Source organism: Leptinotarsa decemlineata, unplaced genomic scaffold (genome assembly GCF_025532065.1).
Source record: "Leptinotarsa decemlineata unplaced genomic scaffold, Ldec_3_MD MMD2_tig00000882_RagTag_RagTag, whole genome shotgun sequence".
NCBI lineage: Eukaryota > Metazoa > Arthropoda > Insecta > Coleoptera > Chrysomelidae > Leptinotarsa > Leptinotarsa decemlineata.
In genome coordinates, this window is record NW_027412556.1 from 4,963,925 (window position 1) to 4,983,773 (window position 19,849).

Consider the following 19,849-nt stretch of genomic DNA (forward strand, 5'->3'; position numbering starts at 1 on the left):
AAATATCGCATTTGGCCAGATATGGGTCTCAATATCATTACATAGTAACAAACAACAGGCAACAAAAATTCATTTTTTCAAACTATCTTTCGAATATTTACCTACATACCTGTTTTGATTCGATTGTGCTAATTCAGGGCTAGAATCGTTGAATTAATGAAACAACACGACTTCTGGTATTTTTGAAAGCCTTCATTGAGCCTATCTGATAATTTTTTCAATAAAAAAAGGGTTATTTGTTCATAACCTACTTTATTATCTCCTCTTATCAATACCTAACAAATATTCAGCAACTCCTATATAGTAAACAACTTGACTAATTGCAAATAACGGTGCAATTACCATCATTCTGCATGCGCCACCTTTGAAGAATGCTAGCGGACCTTCATTTTTCAATATTGTCCTGAAATGAATAAAACATTTGAAAAAAATCCGGATAACATTTTCAATTGAATACAGGCTAAAGAAATAACTTGTCTAATTTCTACTAGGATTTTAATTTCTTACGTCCGGTTTCGGTCGATTAAACCATTTTCAATTATCAACCAATGACAAAAGTTCTCATTAGAATGAGTGTACTGTTACGTTTTCTCGTGGGTTTGCCAATAATTGACTATACTGAGCAACAATCAAACTTAACTTCATTTCACTGTTTTTTTTTCGGCTAGTGGAAAAATCTTCAAAAGACACCTGGTCGCCCTGTGACCAGATAGTGTCGAATTTTTACTGACTGAAAAACCACTCATGAGTCAAGCAGACTACTCTGGGACCGCCCTCGGGCATTACTTCGGAATAGCAGACTGTAGTGATAGTTCAGGGCTCTTCCTTTTTCTTCAGTACTTCATTATTATTCATCGAGTTCTTTTCTTTTCTTTGTCAGGATGGTCTTGGAGAGTTTACTAACGGCTTCCCAGTTTTCTATACTTTTGAGTATATTCCCTATCGTGTTAGGAATCACACGCTAAAAGGTAAGACCTCGTTAATCCTTAGCTCGCACAAGTTTCGACTTTTGAGGGTTGTCGTTCGTAGGGGTGCGACAGCTGGTTAACGGGAAAACAGATTTTAAACAGATTTTTTAAGCAGATCATGTTTTCCGGTGTTAATTCTCCCGTCGTCATTTCTGCGTTTCTTCTCTGTTCTTCCCAACGTATGCGTTCAAAGATTGTAGATCACTGTTAATACAACCGAACACTTTAACCGAAACTTCAAACTAATATTCAAATTCGGTAGAATTATTCTCGAAGCTACGTGACACCTAGAACGGTCGCAAAGCGCCAGTCGAATTGAGCGCGAAATTGGCCCGTCACAATTGATTAACGACGACCAGCGGCGCCGATGTTAATTTCTGTAGGGGATGATTTACCTACCCTCAATTTTTTGGCAACCGTCCGGGAAGTACCCACGGGTTTGTACCAGTTTTCAGTTGAATAGGAATTACTACAAAATGTTTTTGAAACTTACGTATATGCATCGGTCATTCCAGTATATTGTTTTTCACCTTTGGCTTTCGTCTCAGTTTGCAGTCGAGTTTTAACCACGTCCATGGGAGTAACAGCCAATCCCGTGGTAGCCCCGCCAAGCAATCCAGACAAAAATGTCCACCAGAATATCGCTTCGCCTAAAGCAAAAAAAGTTCATTCGCGACTTTCCGAAAAGTGTAAACACGCTTAGCTTTTCATACTTTCAGGAACTTCTATAATATAACGTATATGTTTATAATATGCCAAATCTGACGATGTTAGATATTCAATTTAAAATTTACACTCTGAAAAAGTTATTAATATTGAGATTTTTATTGAGTGTTTTTTGATTCATTATTTTTCAACTCCCAATCAAATTGTTTTTCTATCATCAGGAATTATTAGTGATAATGAAGTCAACTGTTATTATCAATATGTTATAATCAATATACACATAAATCACATAAATCAGTCTGCAGTCAATTAAAAAAATTAACAACATATAACAATATTACATTAAAGCATTCTAAACGGGTGATTCCGATTTTTCAAAACACGTCTGACAGATCTTAACGACAAGGAAATTTTGGAAGACTCTTGAAGCCCTTGTCAGTCAAAAAGAGAGTGTGTGTTCGACAAGTCTTGGCCTACACCTGCCGATATGTATGTGTATGTTGTTTAAAATATGTTTTTCTCTTCAACCAGCTGTCGCACCCCTACGAACGACAACCCTCAGAAGTTGAAACTTGTGCGAACTGAGGACTAACGAGGTCTTACCTTTTAACGTGTGATTCCTACCACGGGTTGGACGATCGAGCGTTCAGCCTGGGGCTTGAACCATCGACTAACACATCAGCCGATTGACTGAGTGAACAAAGCACCCACGTCGAACCGCCCGGCTACCGACCGACCATATGAAGATGTCTCCTCTCCACTTTCTTGGGAAGGACAGGATGGACGTTGACCTAAGAGGACAAATCCTCGGGAGGATGTACAAATGGATCAAATCCTCGGGAGGATGTACAATGGATCAAATGTGGCCTAAGTGCTGTGAGCCTACACTCACCCTTCCTACTCTACAGATACAGATACAGCCCTTATCAGGTCGATGCGTGACAATGAAAATGATTGAAGGGCAGAAAAAGTATTTCATTTAGCCATACATTAAGTTCCAAACCTGATTACAACGTTGTTTTTCCTAAGTGAATCAATACACCAGATACCAAATTCACAAATAATTCAAATATACTGAAAGTATGTATCAAAAATGAAATTGACATCTCCTCCCCGTATTTTGTTACCTACAGGAAGTCTTCACTGTCAACATTCAAGAAGATACATCTGAATATTGTCGTAAATCATCTCCTGAAAAATAATGCTGGCCGCCGCTGGTCGTCGTTAATCAATTGTGACGTGTCCAAAATCACGCTGAACTCGACTTGCACTTCGCATCTAGATGTCGCATCGCTTCGAGAAAGTTTCAGGGACTTCCCTACCGGCTTTCAGAGACTTCCATTACCTTATATGAACACTACCAAAACGCAGATCGAGAAGTTCAATTGAAAGTGCGGTACGAAGGGTTTTAATAAAGTGATAGACATTTGAATATTAGCCCAAAGTTTCAGTTGAAGTGTTTGTGTTGTATTTTCAGTGTGGCAGTGAAATGTAACAAGACTATTACCTGATCCATCTTGTTTTCTAGGGCCCATGTCATTCAGAGTTGCGAATAAAGGAAAATACATAACGGAGAAGGAAACATCTCTAATCAAAGTGGCACGAATTCCTTTAAATAATCCGAAAAATCCCCTGTTCTTCAACAAATCCATCGTCAACTTTGTAGCCGAAATTTTTTTCCCGAGTTTGTTTCCTAAAAATAAAAAATAACCAGAATCACGATTCTATACGATATTTTTCAATTAATATCCAATTCATGTTAACACTGTTAAGTTGTATGGAAGGGTTTTCTGTGGCGTTGACCCACTTGGGAATACTTCTGAATGTAAAATCTTTTTCAACTCATAGTCATCACTTATGATACCCACCCGTAAGTTTACTGTAGGAAGATTCCAAAAATAATGAATTAGAAATGTTTCAATGCGGTTGTTGAATTATTTCTTCTAATTTAATTATGTACCTTCCTTAGTTGCTACACGTCCTGCATCCTGCATCTGGATTTTCAAAAGCTCCATAGGTGTAGTGATAAAAATTTGACACATACCCGCTAGGCCTCCAGCTAGCATTTGTCTGTAAAGGGGTAGCCTCCTGCGAATACAAAATATTTGCTAGAAAGGACTGTTTTCTATATAAACATTCTATCTGGAATGAAATTTGAATTATTATCGTGTTTGTAAATTTGTATAAAATAAAATATTTCCATTTATAGAACATTTTTCAATTGGGTATAAATGTGGATGTCTAGTGGTCTGATTCTTTCAGTTATTTGAATACGACGGATGAAATTATTTATTTTCTTGGTTACCAAGTATATCTAGATAATCTTTCCCGAAGTTTGGGGCAAATCCCAATGGGCTAGTTTCATGATTTTTGGTTTATAGTTCACTATATAGAAAATTCAAATTGAAAAACAGTGCTCTCTGTTTCAGCTCTTTAAGTACCGTAGTTTTCCCATCGAATGTGGTAGGCCGGTGACGTCACGGGCCTATTCCCGCTTCTTAATCGATTGACCAATAGGAACAATATAAGTAATCAACATTGCCAAGTCGTAAAATTTACGAAGCCTAAAATTATCAATTAAATTATGTAAGTGTATATGAACCCGTTAACGTTTCAATTAATGAGACATTCTCCATATAGAATAAAATGTACACGAGAAATCATGTTTGGAAATAAGTTATATATCTAAAACCAGTACAGAAAGTCGTAAGATTCCAGAATATTTACCTGAACTATGATTTTATGCATTATTTGATGATATACAGTTATGAAAATCAAAAAATATAGCAAACTGGATTGGAAAAGCATTATTTCAAATATTCAATTCATTCTACAATCCTCAATCTGTACAACTGCAATTTGTTATTATAAAAACGATTCCTAATATTGCTCCTAAATTCAAGCGTTATAGGCTCGCTTGGGTGATCTGTTGAATCTTCCAAAACTTGAGAGGAAGGTTGAATGTTGAGCCTAGTTTTGTTGAAGTTGACTCCGACAACTTACCAAGAGTCGATTTTGAAATGATCGATGAATTTTACTTGAAAAAATTGCAATACTTTGGTAGGTACTGAATTGAAGAATGAAAAATTGTATGGTAGGTGGTACATTTAGTAGGTTCCTTTCATTTATATGACATTCATTTCAGACTTTGTCTTTCATCGACGGATGGAAAGTTTTGATTTAATTTTTATTTCAGCTCGGCCAACTCAAGAAAACCATAGATCTTGTTTCGTTTTGTTTTTTGGAACGCTAAAAAAACTTTTGTTTGGTGGTAGTAATAATAAAATTCGATCCAAAAATAACCAGAAAAAATATTTTTCGGAATGTAAACTAATGACACGGAATAAATAGGCATCTGCCGAGATCTGCCTTTAATTAGATAATTGTAACACTTGTATTCACACCAAGTTGACAACAATAACAACAAAAATGGCGTCTGTCGAATTGAATTATCAGATATGTGATTGGATATTCAAAACCAATACACTTGGCAACTCCGCTCTAGACACGATCAATTTAATTGGTCAACAGATACGCGGCTAATTTAAATTCTTGCTTTTCGAATTGTTTTTTTTTTTTTGCAAATATAAAGAGATCTTGGGACCGATTAGACTTGATAAGTATAATATACTCATCACTTTATCAGTCTATGAGCAAGCCAGCATCATTTTCCATAGCACGAAACAAGTCCATTTTCCTCGGGAGTTTATATACGGAATCGCTATTCAAGATAAAACATGTATGCGTAAAAGTATCACTTACCCATCTCGTGTACGCAAGTGGAAGCGAAAAAAATCATTTCCCGCTAACTTAATCGCCTTTTCAGGGGTTATTAGGAGTATATTTACTGAAGAGCCTTTGTACATACCAAAAAAACCTTCATTCTTGTAAGTTTTTCGGAAGGCGTCGATTCTAAAATAAAAATCAAGTTCAACTCATCTTAATATCTTTTATTCATAATGTTCTCAACTCAAAAATTTATAAAGAGGAGTTAAATTTTGTACGGTTGCAAGCCCAAGTCACGACGCAACATTCGTCAAATTATGGTCTGCGAAAGGTGAAGTTGGTCAATCCTTTATTGAACCAGTGGAGTCAAATCCACCACATAGCGAATGGTCCTTTCGGCAGGACGACTATGGCAACCGTAAAATAGGAGAAACGCGCGCTACGTTGCCCGAACAAAACACCCATTTTGTTGAATGCTATATAAGTCCATGATGATTTGGCAAAACAGACTGAATAAATGACAACTGATTTGACATTTTGAAACATCGTTTGAAAAATTTTTAGTTTTCATTAATTCTATTCATTCAATCTGTATGTGGAACGGTGGATCGAGAAAGCCGGCCGTATTATCGATTTTTGTTGCGTATCGTCCAATCCGTGCTATGAATCGCACATAAAAAATAAGGGCTCGTTAATTCTTAATACGCATAAGTTTATAATTCTTAGGCTTCTCCTTCGTCTCCTCAGAGAGAGATAAAACGGCTTCCAAAATGTTTTATGTAGAACGGCTCATTTACTTACATGTTATCATACATCTTTTCGCCATGTTTACCTATTTGCTGATTTTGAATTCTGGTTTTGACCAAATCCAAGGGAAAGACGCATGTGACCCCAACGATTCCTGCAATTCCTCCATTTATAATTTTGGGTAATAAACTAAAAACAAGAAAAAAGAATCACAACTGAAAAAATCGTGGACTAACCATCAGATCGATCGCTTTGATTTCCCCGGCGTTTATGAAACCTTAACACAAGAAATTAACGACAATAATTTGGAATTATTGATAGTTGAACTTGATAACAGACTTATCTATCACGCTTTCGGCAGAAATTGAAATACACTTACGAAAAATTACTTTGTTTTTCAGCCATACGATTCTTCTAATTGAAATCTGCAACAAAACAGTTCAAAAAATGACTTTCGTTGAATAGTTCAAAACTATTTTCCTCTTTCTAACTTAAAAGTTGCATTTTCGGAATTTGGAATTCTCTCTTTAGACTTTTTCTATCGCAAGTTCATTAATGAGATATTCTGTAATTAACTTGTCAAACTAATGTGACTTGAAGGTTATTCAGCATCTGTCTCTTGGACATCATTATGACAATAGACTAACTTCAAATGATTAATTTTATGAAGAAAGAAGTGTTGTGAAGAAATTTTGTGGTTAAGAAAATATATTTTGAAGTATATATTGACGAAATAGTTCTCCAAAATGTAGAAAACTAGTTAAAACCATAGCCCAAAAATAAAGCAACCGAAGGATGTTTCAACCGCCATAGGTCTCATCAGTGTTGCTGTACTGAATCACAAATGCATTAGTGGACTCAATAAATATGAAGGCAGTAAGTAAAATCACTAAAATGATGAATTAATTTCATGAAAGTCTATAAATGGATTACAGAACACGCATTTATTGTATTATCATGAGCGAGATTAATAATATTTTGGTAAAATAAAACTGCAAAATACGGCAAGCCGCCATGATGTCTCGAACGTCAATCAGAGCGAATTACGTCACGTTAGAGTAAACAAACGAATATGACAGCTCATATATAATGCAAAAGTGATACGTTTCTTTTGATTTTCTGTACGACTTGTCACTATTTACAGTGAATGGTTTCTTTTGTTGTGTTGTTAAATCAAAAGGAAAATAATATGAGTCATGGAACCAGGATTTACAAAAGCAAACATCGGTAATGTACCTAGAAACGTATACTTACCATACACTTACACATTGATTCATTTAAATTTAGGTCAGGGCATCTTATGGTGATGATGCGATAAGTTAAACCGTGAAAGAAATCTGTGCACACCAAAAGGTAACATAACAAGTTCGAAAAATACAAGAAATAAAACCTAACCTCAAAAAAGTTTGTTTATTATTGCATTTAATCCTCGACCAAGATAATACTGGTTTATAATCTTCAAATTCAGGTAAATACTTGCATCACATTGATTTTCACAGAAATTGAAGTGTATTTATTTCATACTAAACATATATGATTTAATCGTTTTACGACTAGGAATTTCAGATACAGTAATTTTTTTTGACGTTGACGTTTTATTGCCAGCATTTACCATATGAAGGAAGGTACTTGAATGGACTGAATGGGACGAAAAATGAAACGATTAATTTAACAGGAGATACATTTACATATTTAATATCAACTATGATGACACCTACATTATATCATTGGATATAATTGACCTGATATTATAATGTATGTAGGGACTGAAACAAGAGATGACAAAAATAATAAAAAAATAAATTCCAACCAGAATTGCTAAATGAAAAATTCATGAAGGGGTTCAATTCGTGATATGTATTATACCAGAATAAAAAATTGACATCGTTTTTGCTTGAACTTTGTGTGGAACCTCACGGTGATTTGAATACATTCATCTAGCAATTTCATCAGTCAGATAGTTAAAAAATATACAGGTATTCAAAACAATATTTTTTAAACATTGTTTTCTGAACGGTACTTCTATAATCTAGCATTATCGATAACAAATATGAATGGTAGAGTCCTACTGAAATATAGCCGATTTATATAAACCAAATCAATAGATGGGTTGAGGAAGAGAGAGAGAGAGAGCTGTAATCTCCTTAAGAACTCGACTCTCAGAAGTAGAAACTTGTGGAAGTTCAGAATCAACAACGTCTTGCCTGTTAATGAGCGATCCATAGCACGAAAACCGGATGAACTTCCTACCGATCATCACCGTTAGTAACTAATAAACAATCTATAAATAGATAATCTGGAAGTTTTGATGATTTTGGTATACAAATTTGCACTTTGTACACTATAACATACTAAAATCTCCAATCAATATTTATAGTGTTACTGGATCCTCAACTGAATATATAAATGTATTTACTAACTGGATTTTGATCATGTACATATTTTTGAAAAAATTTATAATTTTATCAATATTAGATTTTCCCTTTTGATTACTGTAATAGTTCTTTGAGGACGTTTTCATTTGTGATGGGCTTCTGAATTTATATGATAAAGGCGTAGCCTAGTATCATAGAAGTAACTTGAAACACAAAAACGTGAATCTATTTTTTTCATAGACCCTTTCTATCTTTGTTTATGTTTGATATGTGGATATCTGGCATAAGTTCACCATATATATGAAAAAATTTGACGTTTATCAGTTTTTTTTAATCTTAATAAAGAACAAATATTGTATTTGAAATGAGTTTCTCTCTCTCTCTCTATGTATATCTATAAGCGAATTTTCGACAATCATAGGAACTACAGTTGGGTCGACGAAAGAATACACATGCGTCATCAAGGAAATATACACTTTCACACAGCATCATGTTCTACAAGTGAAAGAGAAAGCTGAAACAGTTAACGTTAGTATAACAGCCTGTACGCAGTATACAGAGAAGAGATACCAACGTGGTCGTTGGCAATTTCTCAGATGTTAGGATAAATTCATGACATATACTATTGTTTGATAGATTAGTTTGTTTACATGTTGTTTATTACAAAGTTTCAACAATCCCTATTCTTTTGTATTAGACAAATAGTTTTCACAACTGATAAACTGGGAATTCCATATACCACAGTACATAAAAAATGAGGTATCACTCCGTTCGACAAGATAAAATACATTTACATTTCCAGATATGCAAAAATTGAATATAGAACATGTTTTTAGAGAGTGATTGATGGAATGATGACGAATTTTATGAGATTGACCTAAATTCGTTATTAGTGAATTTTACAAATAGAAATAATTGACAAAATGGTTTAGACTTTCGCGGCTGAGGTTTTCAGTGTCACTGTTTTTCGAGTTTGAAAGCCGTGGATTTTTGGAATTTCTTCCTGACGTTTCGCTAGCGCGAGTGGCTAGCTTCTTCAGAGGTTTAATCATCATAGCTTGCTGTCCGATGACTAACTTTTAGGCTTCGTAAAGTGTATTTATGCCATGTTATGTAATCAGTTGTAGTAGTACCTTTATTTGTACCTGGGGTTCCATATTCGATTGAGGTTCGTTTGAGGCTTTAAGGAATTCGAAAATAACAAACAGAATGACAACAGGCAGCAAGATTGTTAATGTTCGAAATTCAAGTACAGGTACAAGTGCAGGTACAAATACAAGTACCAATACAGGTACCAGGTACCAATACAACTGATTACCTGACAAGGCATAAATTCGCTTTACGAAGCCTAAAAGTTAGTCATCGGATAGCAAGCCACTCGCACCAGCGAAACGTCAGGAAGAAATTCCAAAAATCCACGGCTTCCAAACTCGAAAAACAGTGACACTGATGGAAATAATTCTTCACAGTAGTAACCACATTCAGTTTGTCGATATTCTCTTATCAACCCAACTGTATCTTTTATGATTTCTCTCAACTCAATTAGGTTTAGAGAATTTTTCACTAAACTATTTGATTGTTTCGAAAGTATGACTTTTCCTAGTGACGGCTCGTGCATTGGAGAACAGGGGAGGCTAAAGTCATAAAGGCTATATACATACAGAAAAGCCCGCCGGAGGCCGGGATTTTTTTATGTTGTTGCACGCTTTGCCTAATACTGAAGTTAGGACATGGGCATGACAATGCGTAAAAAGTGCATGAGCTGCTATGGACTTTATTTTAGTTTGTGAACCATTTAGGTGAACCATAGGTTTGCGCAATTAACTTTTGCGTAAATTTATAGGTGTTACACGTACGAATTAAAAAATTAAACAAATCGTCAGCTGTGCGTCCAGATGAAACATCATGAAAACCCATAAAACGTTCTACCACATTACCATCTTTGACATATCTAAAAACAATTGAAAGTTGTGATGTACAGGTACTATAGGTAGTTTCATCAATTTCCCATGCAAAAAAAGAAACACTTTCAAACTCCTTGCTTATATTTTCCTTAATAATATATGCCACACTGTCTATAAGCTGATTTTGGATGGTTTTTGAGGTGCCCGAAAAAACGCTACAGTTTAAAAAAGTGCCAAATTGTGAATCATATTTGCCCCATAACATTAAAAGTTCCTTGTTATTGCCGCGATTAATCGAATCTTCGGTTTTATCGTGTCTACGAAAAGCTAATTCATGGGAACCCAAATAAATCGAAATATCGATGAATTTTTTTAATTCGACCGATTTTCTCTAAACTGATTATTATAAGAAATTATGGCCTCTTTTTGAGCTGTATCTAAAGCTGTTGCTATATTTTGTTTGCTAAACAATTTTAGCAAACAAAATTTTAAAATGTCTTTCTGTAGAATGAGGTAAATTTTTTAAATCGGAGTATCCTATTTTAGACCACGTTTGGTATTCGTTTTGTACGGAAAATAAAACACATGGCAAACAAAAAAGCTTTTCTCGTTTAATGGAGCCGGTTAACCAATCGCATTTATCGTTCCAACTAATATTAAATCCACGATTTTGTCGATTTTCTGACGATTTAATTGAAATCAAATTTGGTTGAGACCTTTCCAGAGTTTTAATAATGTAAAATTTATTATCATAAGATAAAGACTTAAAATTATTTGTCAGCAACCAATCGACTAGATCGTCAGATTTTTTTAATTTCGGCCGACTTATCCATAATAAATGAAAAAGAAACTTACCGAAAAGTGGAAACCTGAAACCACCTTGAAATTGAAAGAAAACACTTTAAAAACACATTGAAAATATTACCAAAAAGCATTGCTATAATACAATACTGCCTGTTATATACACAAATAACAAATATTATCAGGAAACACAAACGATTTACCGAAATATTTTTCAGTCCCGGTCCGTCACGGCATCCCGTCTGAATAATTAAATAAAAAACAAACGCAGTCGTACACTAACGGAGACCAACTGGAGGCTAGCCTCCTCTAACGCTATAATTTCTTCAACCGAAATTACAAATCGGGACGTATATCACTTGTTGGATCGGTTTCGTGCAGCCTGTGTATTTTAAAGCGGTCGGAGGCTTGGCTCCCTTGTGTATGTACGTACGTACGTACGTGTGGTACGTACTACATAGTGAGTGAGTGAGTGTTTTTTCGGGCATATTATATATTTATATTAAAAATTAATGGTAAAGTAATGATAACCAAGCATTTTTAGAAAAAAATAATGATAATTATTTGTCAATATCTTTTAATTTATTGTGATGAATAGCCTCAAATTTCATGGGGAGGCTAAGCCTCAAATTTTATGGGGAGGCTAAGCCTCCCTTGCCTCCTCTGACGAGCCGCCGCTGACTTTTCCTCATTTAGAATTGAGTAACATTTTTGACAAACGTATTTAGTGGACACTATCCGTTAACATTTACCAATGATACATTTATTGTCACTGCGGGCTAATCACCAAAATGGTTCCCATTTTGATATAAAATTATAGGATTTATTGCCAAAACAAATATAGAAAATACTATGCATTTTGTTTGAGTATGATCCACATTTTACACTCTCTGGCTGGTTTCTAGATAATAATAAGTTTTTGTTCTAATTATTTGTTCATTATTCATGTTGTACAGAGTATTTTTGGGTTTGGCTCTTCATATCAATATAAAAAAAAAAGAAACTCAAACTTTTCCTCTGGTTCTAAACGATGTCACATGCTTAGAGCCCAGTTTGGATATTTCATTGGTAGAGAACACTGTATAGACCCAACATTCTATATAGCTTCCTAATTTAAGGACTGTTCTAACTCTAGTGCGTCAAAAATAGTTGAACAATTTTTGAGTTGATAATCGTAGAGTCTGACAGAAAAATGCGTGTGTGGTTGTTTTTAAATTGTAATCAGTATTTTGGGTTGCGCATGGTATAATATTTATCGACTACTTCGAAAATAGGAAAACCAGCGACTATTTATTGCATTATTGGAACGTTTAGAGGATGAAATCGCGGAAAAACGGCTCTATTTAAAAAAAAGCCAAGCTATTTCATGAAGATAATGCACCGTGTAGGGAATAAATTGAAACGATGGCAAAACTGCAAGAATTGGGCATCGAATAGCTTTCGTATCCACCGTATTCTCCAGATCTGGCCCCTAGCCACTTTTTCTTGTTCTCAAATATCGAAAGAATGCTCACTGGAATCAAAAAATTATATGACCGCTATAATCGTTATAGCGCTCTCGAAAGTAACTAAATTGAATAATAAAATCAAGTTTTATCAAAAAAGTGTTTTTTTATTAGTTATTATTATCATTATCACTTATTACTTTCAATCCACGGTTTTATATTTTGCAAAAACATTGAAAGTGTCAACTGAAATTGTTAGAATTCCAGTTGTTAGTGATCTACCAAACAAAATTATAAGTGTAATTGAAATAAAACTGAAGGTGAATGGAAAGTTTTCTGTCGTTCACTTGAGAACCACCCGTAACATTTCAAAATAATTTTTACATTTCTTAGTAGGCGATATTTCCAAAACTGTAAAACGGGATTTAAAGTTAACTGGTCCTATAATGAAAATTGCCATCTGGTAAGTAGACATTTGAGTACATCACACAGAAAAATAAGGTATAAAAATAATTTTAATTTTCATTGAATCAGCAATAACTTTCCTTCTATGTGCTATCACAAAAATACTCTATATAACAGAGTAGTTTCATAAAGAGCATCAACTCTTAAAATAATGATGCACATTCAGCAAAATAAATATCACTTAAAATCAAAATTGCTCATGACTTAAAATTGCTTTAAAAGGACCATCGGGATACAGCTTAAACTCTTTTATAACCTAAAAGATACTCGGCAACTCCTAGATAGTAGACGGTTTGGGCGATACCAAATAGGGGAGCAATAACAATCATTCGACAAGCACCTCCTTTGAAGAAAGCTGTAGGCCCCTCATACTTCAAAATGTTCCTACAATGTAAATAATGTCATAAATAAATTGTTGAATCAAATAGCGGATGAACAATTTCATGAAAAAGACAGAAACACCGGTATTTATCTCCAGTTAACACATATGTGGGCTGAAACTGATGAAATGTAGTTTCAAACACAATGAATTCGTTCAGTCATCAACAGATATATTATATTTTATAGCATATGACTGAGTTATATCAACTACTGTCCGGTACAAAGCCAATGAATAAAGTTTATTTATTTTGCACTTGATGATACCAGATTTCTATCCAATCTAGATGAAAGATGTGTAGGCAAGTTTTTGATAAAGTGGCAAATGTACTGCTTACGTTACTTACACAAATGCATTTCCTATACCAGAGTACGACCGTTCCCCTTCAGCTTTTGTCAGAGCTTGTAATCTAGTTTTGACTACATCGAAAGGATTTACAGCCAGCGCTGCAAATGATCCTGCTGCACATCCCGACAAAAAGGAACACCAAAAAACTGCCTCGCCTGTTGAATTATGTATGAATAAATATGAAATTTATCAGCCCAAGTCACTGATTAGTTAAACTCTTCAATGGTTTATATTGAGTAGTGAATTTTCCAGGAGACTTTTTCAGATTATGGATGGTTGAGAATCCCAAAAACAAAAAGAAACAATAACTGTACCAAAGAATGATCATACAACACTAAAAATTATCAATGAGGATTCTCAAGGACCCTGTTGTTCTTCGCTTTCTCATTTCACCAACAATAGACACTTCAAGTCATCATTTGAATCCATCTATAATATTTTTACAGATAAATTTTCAAACTCACCTGACCCATCACTCTTTCTAGGACCTAAATCGTTCAGAGTAGCGAACAGAGGAAAATATATCACAGAAAATGAAACATCTCTCAGCATGGTAGCACCAGTGCCTTTATAGAGCCCCAGAATACCTTGCTGTTTTAGTAAACCTATCGCCAGAGTAGTTGCAGAGGTTTTTTCAACAGTCTTTCCCACTGTAACAAAAAAATTCTGTTGACATTTTATTCAACTGCATTTTCAAATATAAATTTTTGTTGTTGATGAATCACTAAAGTTTAGAAATGTATGACCTGAATTGGTAATTATTATTAATTATGAAACTCTACATCCCTTGTGTCAAATCAAATTCGTTTAGAGTGGTTGTTACAAAATCAAACTTGGGCTAACAAACCTCTAAACAACAATTAAAATTGGTGGTCAAATTGAGACTTGATCGGGACAGGTAATTTGTTGAACAATATTTGTCCAATGATTGTCGGAAAATTGAAGAGATTATTTCTCTAAATGCACAAACACAATGAAAAATTAATTATGATTTATAATTAGAAAAATGAAACAAGGACGGTCTTGAAAGACTTCAGGATGTTTTTTTGAGATCAGCTTTGAAACCTAACCTAACCATGGCAGTTTTAAAGAAACCCACCTTTATTTTTATGGCATCCCCAATTTTATACCTCCCTCGAGTATAAGAAATATATTCGAAATACGCTCCAACTGATTCCACAAAAGTTCTATATCGTCTCATGAGTTACCTAGTGCAGGCCTATGGTGTGATAAGATTCGATTTTTGAGATCCTCCACTTTGCATACAATTTCTTTCAGATAACTCAATATAATGAATCTAGCGGAGTCATATCTCCAAGCATATGTATCAATAAGCTGTTGGATAACAATGTGGAGCACTATCTTGTTGACAAATTATCAGTTGTCATTCGGTCAGAGGGATATGCTCTGATAGTTCCGGTGAGATGTTAATTGTACAGTTCACACCACAGGTTCAAACTACATAATGTTTGGAAACGAATGTTTGCTATCCAATGGGGATTGTGGTTGGACCAGTAATGAGCGTTGTGTGTCTTGACCACTTCATTATTATGAAACCTGCTTTAATCTCTCCAGCAGATTCTATTTAGGGCACCTGGATTATCGCGTACCATAACATGCAAGTACGCGATAAATCCTAGCCTTTGTGTACAATTTGTGAGCAGCCGCAATTTGTGCACCAAATGAACCATGAAAGAAGGTGGTGCAAATGTTTTTAAAAAACAAAATCTGAACGGTGATTTTACTAACCCCAAGTTCTGTTGCGAAGTATGGCACTTGAAGTAAAACGTTTCGTCTGCTACTTTGGCAGACATCAACAGTAGTATATCAGCAATGACTGACGGACGAGTTACGTGTCCCGCTCGTATTTATAATTCCAGAGGATGGTGGGGGTGATGATGACAGGGTTTCCATGCCAATGCTCACTCCTGATTGGTCCGCCCTTTTGTTGGGTCGTCCTGATTGGTCTAGACAGTTACAAGGTTGGTCTGATTGGTCCATTTTGTTGACAGGTATGTTGCTGGTGGAACGGCGATTGGTGTTATATTCTAGTTCATTTCTGGCTTTCTTGAGTACTGGATAACACGATCTGTTGACCTGATACCTTCCTCTTTTACGCTGAAATTGTTGGGGTGCTTATTGATCTCAATGGCCTCCCTACGGTCTTATGTCAAAGCATGTGGATTCTGTTCAGCATATGCCATTTTCTTCACATCTGGCTCTGGATCTTAGGCATATTTCTTTTGAACTTCATGAAAAGTTGCATGCGATAGCAGGTGACGATGAGATAAGCATTAACGATATGGAGCTGCCTAGCTATATTCTTCGTAAACAAGCATCATATCAACATATTCGTTGGGAGTCAATAGTAAAATCATCATTACAGGTAGTAATCTCCATTTCAAACTTTCGTTAAGTGTTTTGGAATAGATGAACTAACATTCGATTGAACGTTTAGAACTGACACTAGTGAAAAAAAATCATTTTTGAACTTCCGAATGTATTGTGTTGCTGACAAAGTTATTGCCCATTTGAGTGGAAATTTTTGGTCAAAATATCGAAAATGGTTTGAAACAATACTAACAGTGACAGAGAGACTCAAATAGGGTGTACAATTTTGGGATGTCAGGGAATAGTTTTGCAATGATTTTGAAAATTTTGCTTTAAAGCAAAAAACAAGTCCAAATTCCTGAACATTAAAGGGGATTCCACTTTTAGAAATACAGTGTGTAACAACGAAAACTTAACAGAGCCGTTTTTGAATATGAAAAGTAAGATTTTAAAAAAAACTCGGACACGTCGATTTCTAATTAAAGGGGGACACCTTTCAGACTGATCAGATTTTTTGTAGTAGGTACGCACTCCTCGGAGGGGTACGTCCGACGACCCTTATTTAGATAGGGAAAGTAGCTTGAGTGGCACCTTGTTTTAAAGGTATTTCGAATACCTTCACGTCTCTGTTAAAAGAAAATTTTTGTAACGATTAGTTTTCGAGATAATTTGAAGATTTAAAGGTATTTTTATTGAGTCCAACTCTTTTTAAAATGAATCAAATTGTTTTTAAGGTACAATTTACGTTCAGAACTTTCATAAAACATTTTTTTTGCTTTTTATGACAACCTGCTAATACTTGTCCATTTGATTTCGTAAAAAAGTAAGAATTATTTGTTTATTACGAGGAAATTTTTTCGGGGGATGGGGTTGGTTACCACCCTTACATTTTAGGTAAATTGAATGGCACCTCCTTATGAAGGTTGCCTTTTGACGTGGATATTTTATGCTTCTGATAAAAAAGTGAATCATACTGAAAACTTACCTACACAACGAATACAACCTGCTGATTTCCTTGAATGCTGATGACACAGAAAAGTTTAAAAAACTGTTTTAGGGTTAATGAATCCCAATAATTGTTTTTAAAGCACACACAAAAAAAGCAACACCTGAAAATCTTTATTGGTGCTCCATGCACCAATAAAGATTTTGTTCGAATTTTGCTCTTACATTATTCAACATCTCAGGAGTTATAGCTCGGCATTCATCAATAATTCTACGACGTAATTCATCCAAATTGGCTGGCTGTGTAGCAAAAACTTTATACTTCAAATATCCCCACAAAAAGTAGTCCAGTGGTGTTAAATCTGGTGATCGTGCTGGCCATTCAATTGGACCTCTTCTGTCAATCCATTGTCCTTCAAAATGATTATTCAAAAAATTTCGAACCTGCTGGGCATAATGTGGTGGTGCACCGTCTTGTTGAAAATGGATAAATTCATCTTGACATCTTGGATCCTGTTCAATTATTTCAACTATACGAGGTTGTATTGCCTCTTCAAGAAGTTGTAAATGAGAATCACCGGTTAAATTTCCATCAATGAAAAATTGACCTATAATATGATTGCCTAATATTCCGTCCCAGACATTCAACTTTTGGGGATGTTGTGTATATATTTCTGCGTATTGTCTTGGGTTTTCATCCGACCAATAACGGCAATTGTGACGGTTCACGCAACCATCTAAATGAAATGAGCTTTCGTCCAAAAAACAGATGTTATGAAGCAGCTCGGGATTTTGCATTAATCTCTCACTCATGCCCTCACAAAACTCCTGTCTTCGGTGAAAATCATCCTCATTGAGTTCATGAACAAGTTTAATTTTGTAAGCATGGAATTTGTTGTTTTTAAGGATTCTCCATGCGCTCATATGCCTTATTCTGGCCATTGCTGATAAACCTCTGGTACTTAACCTGGGATTAGCGATGACTTGACCAATCACTCCAATCGCATTATCGTCATTCACTACCCTTCTCTGAACATTTCTTTTCTTATTTGAAACCGAACCTGTCTCCCTGAATTTTGTGACCAAATCGAGAACGTGATTTCTGCTTAGGTGTTTACCAGGGTTTTGCTCGTTGAATAAAATTGATGTTCTATTAGCATTTTGGTCGTTGCCAAAAAATAAAGCAATAACTAAAACCCTTTCAGCAGTAGTGTAAGGCATTTTTAAACAAATAACAATACACGACCTGTTTAAACAAAACAATCGAACGATGTACTAATGAAAACTGGAAGAAGAGGAGTGGGTATTGATTTTAAAAAAGGACTTTTATTTAACAGAAAACTGATAAGAAGAACTACTCGAAATTTTTTTTATTTAGGCATACAAGTTACCAAGTGGTCTGTCTAATGTATTATTAACATGGCAATTTTAACTTCAAATTATCTCGAAAACTAATCGTTACAAAAATTTTCTTTAACAGAGTTGTAAAGGTATTCGAAAGACCTTTAAAACAAGGTGCCACTCGACCTACTTTTCCTATCTGAATAATGGTAGTCGGACGCACCCCTCCGAGGGGGTGCGTACTACAAAAAATCTGATTATTCCGAAAGGTGTACCTCTTTGATTAGAAATCGACGTGTCCGAGCTTTTTTCAAAAATCTTACTTTTTATATTCAAAAACGGCTCTGTTAAGTTTTCGTTGTTACACACTGTATAATTCTGTACATCGAAATTACTGTGTATTTTCATCATATTAGGATTGATAAGATAACACTAATGGGTGTATAAATATACTACATTGATAACATATAGATGAGTTATTGGGAAACCAGTTCCTTTTGACCTCCTTCGTTGAGTGATTATAGGTATGACTGTGAAAAATAACGAAGGAAAAATGGTGATTTTTTCGAAAATTTACCTAAAAGAGCTTGTGCTGCCACTCGTCCAGCATCTTGCATTTGTATTTTCAACAATTCCATTGGCGTTGTTATAACAATTTGGCATAATCCTGCTAGACCTCCCGCCATCATCTGCCGATACATTGGAAGGGTCCTGAGAAAATATGCTATTTTAGAAAAAACTTTCTACTATTATTAGCATACGCATGAGAAGTGATTCATTTTCAAATCAAATTGTGGTCTGTGTTATTGATGCTCATAAAATTGAGAGGAATTCCAGAAATACCGTTTGTTGATATTACGACGGTGTCCGTTTCTCATGATCTATATCTCGAGGCGATCAGGTTTTTGTATCATTGAATCTAGATTGTCGAAGATGAGAATTCCCAGATAGATCCATAACAAACATTTGGTTTTTTTCCACGAGACATGACTTTTGTTTAATAAGTAAGTAGATACCTGTTTTGATACACCTTACTTATGTACTATATTTCCTCCATAAATGAACCTAAAATTTGAAAAAATGACCCAGCAGTAAAAAATCCAACAACGAAGATGTGAGGTGCGTGGTTGATTTGGGAATCCTGACAGCTCACTGTATAACATATATAGAAGTTCTGTCGCACGTAATCTTGTATATGAAGCCAATTACTATGGATCTTCATCAAGTAACGGCCGAATCAATTAGAAAAATAAAGTAGATTATTTGAAACCTGGTATGTCAGAGCATATGTGTCAAGTTTGAAGACGCTGCGCTGTTTAGTATTTGTTTGGCAGCCACCAATAGCGAACGTTATCGGTGAGGTTGTGAAAATGGAAAAAATTGGTCGTCGTTATGTGGTAGAATACTT

At 35.0% G+C, this 19,849-nt stretch overlaps 2 protein-coding genes and 1 long non-coding RNA gene across 3 annotated transcripts in view; 1 reads left to right on the forward strand and 2 right to left on the reverse strand.

Moving 5' to 3' along the window:
- Positions 1 to 232: 232 nt before the first annotated feature.
- LOC111505346 (mitochondrial glutamate carrier 1) lies at positions 233 to 6,712 on the reverse strand. Its single transcript, XM_074174869.1, has 7 exons — positions 6,487 to 6,712; positions 6,162 to 6,296; positions 5,397 to 5,546; positions 3,595 to 3,722; positions 3,142 to 3,327; positions 1,462 to 1,618; positions 233 to 403 (listed from the first exon to the last, which is right to left on the reverse strand). Exons 1-7 carry the CDS (start codon positions 6,510 to 6,512, stop codon positions 256 to 258), a joined length of 930 nt encoding a protein of 309 aa, XP_074030970.1. The 5' UTR covers positions 6,513 to 6,712; the 3' UTR covers positions 233 to 255.
- Positions 6,713 to 7,114: 402 nt separating this feature from the next.
- LOC111505342 (uncharacterized) lies at positions 7,115 to 9,196 on the forward strand. The gene is made up of 2 exons (XR_012465364.1): positions 7,115 to 7,334; positions 7,395 to 9,196. It is a non-coding gene; the product is annotated as an uncharacterized lncRNA (long non-coding RNA).
- LOC111505340 (mitochondrial glutamate carrier 1) overlaps positions 8,639 to 19,849 on the reverse strand; it is a 28,386-nt gene continuing 17,175 nt past the window's right edge. Inside the window, exons 5-8 of the mRNA XM_023160133.2 lie at positions 19,019 to 19,152; positions 14,289 to 14,474; positions 13,823 to 13,979; positions 8,639 to 13,481 (exon numbers count right to left, since the gene is read on the reverse strand). Coding sequence (XP_023015901.1) covers positions 13,337 to 13,481; positions 13,823 to 13,979; positions 14,289 to 14,474; positions 19,019 to 19,152 — 622 coding nt within the window. The 3' untranslated portion in view covers positions 8,639 to 13,336. The remainder of the gene's footprint in view (positions 13,482 to 13,822; positions 13,980 to 14,288; positions 14,475 to 19,018; positions 19,153 to 19,849) is intronic.

Bases quoted from the DNA above. Each gene is read 5' to 3' on its own strand.
- LOC111505346 (XM_074174869.1), bottom strand. From the start codon at position 6,512: ATGGCTGAAAAACAAAGTAATTTTTC. The intron at 3,723-5,396 runs GTAAGTGATACT...TTGTATTCGCAG, and splicing joins CACTTGCGTACACGAGATGG to GAGGCTACCCCTTTACAGAC. The intron at 1,619-3,141 runs GTAATAGTCTTG...TTTTTGCTTTAG, and splicing joins TAGAAAACAAGATGGATCAG to GCGAAGCGATATTCTGGTGG.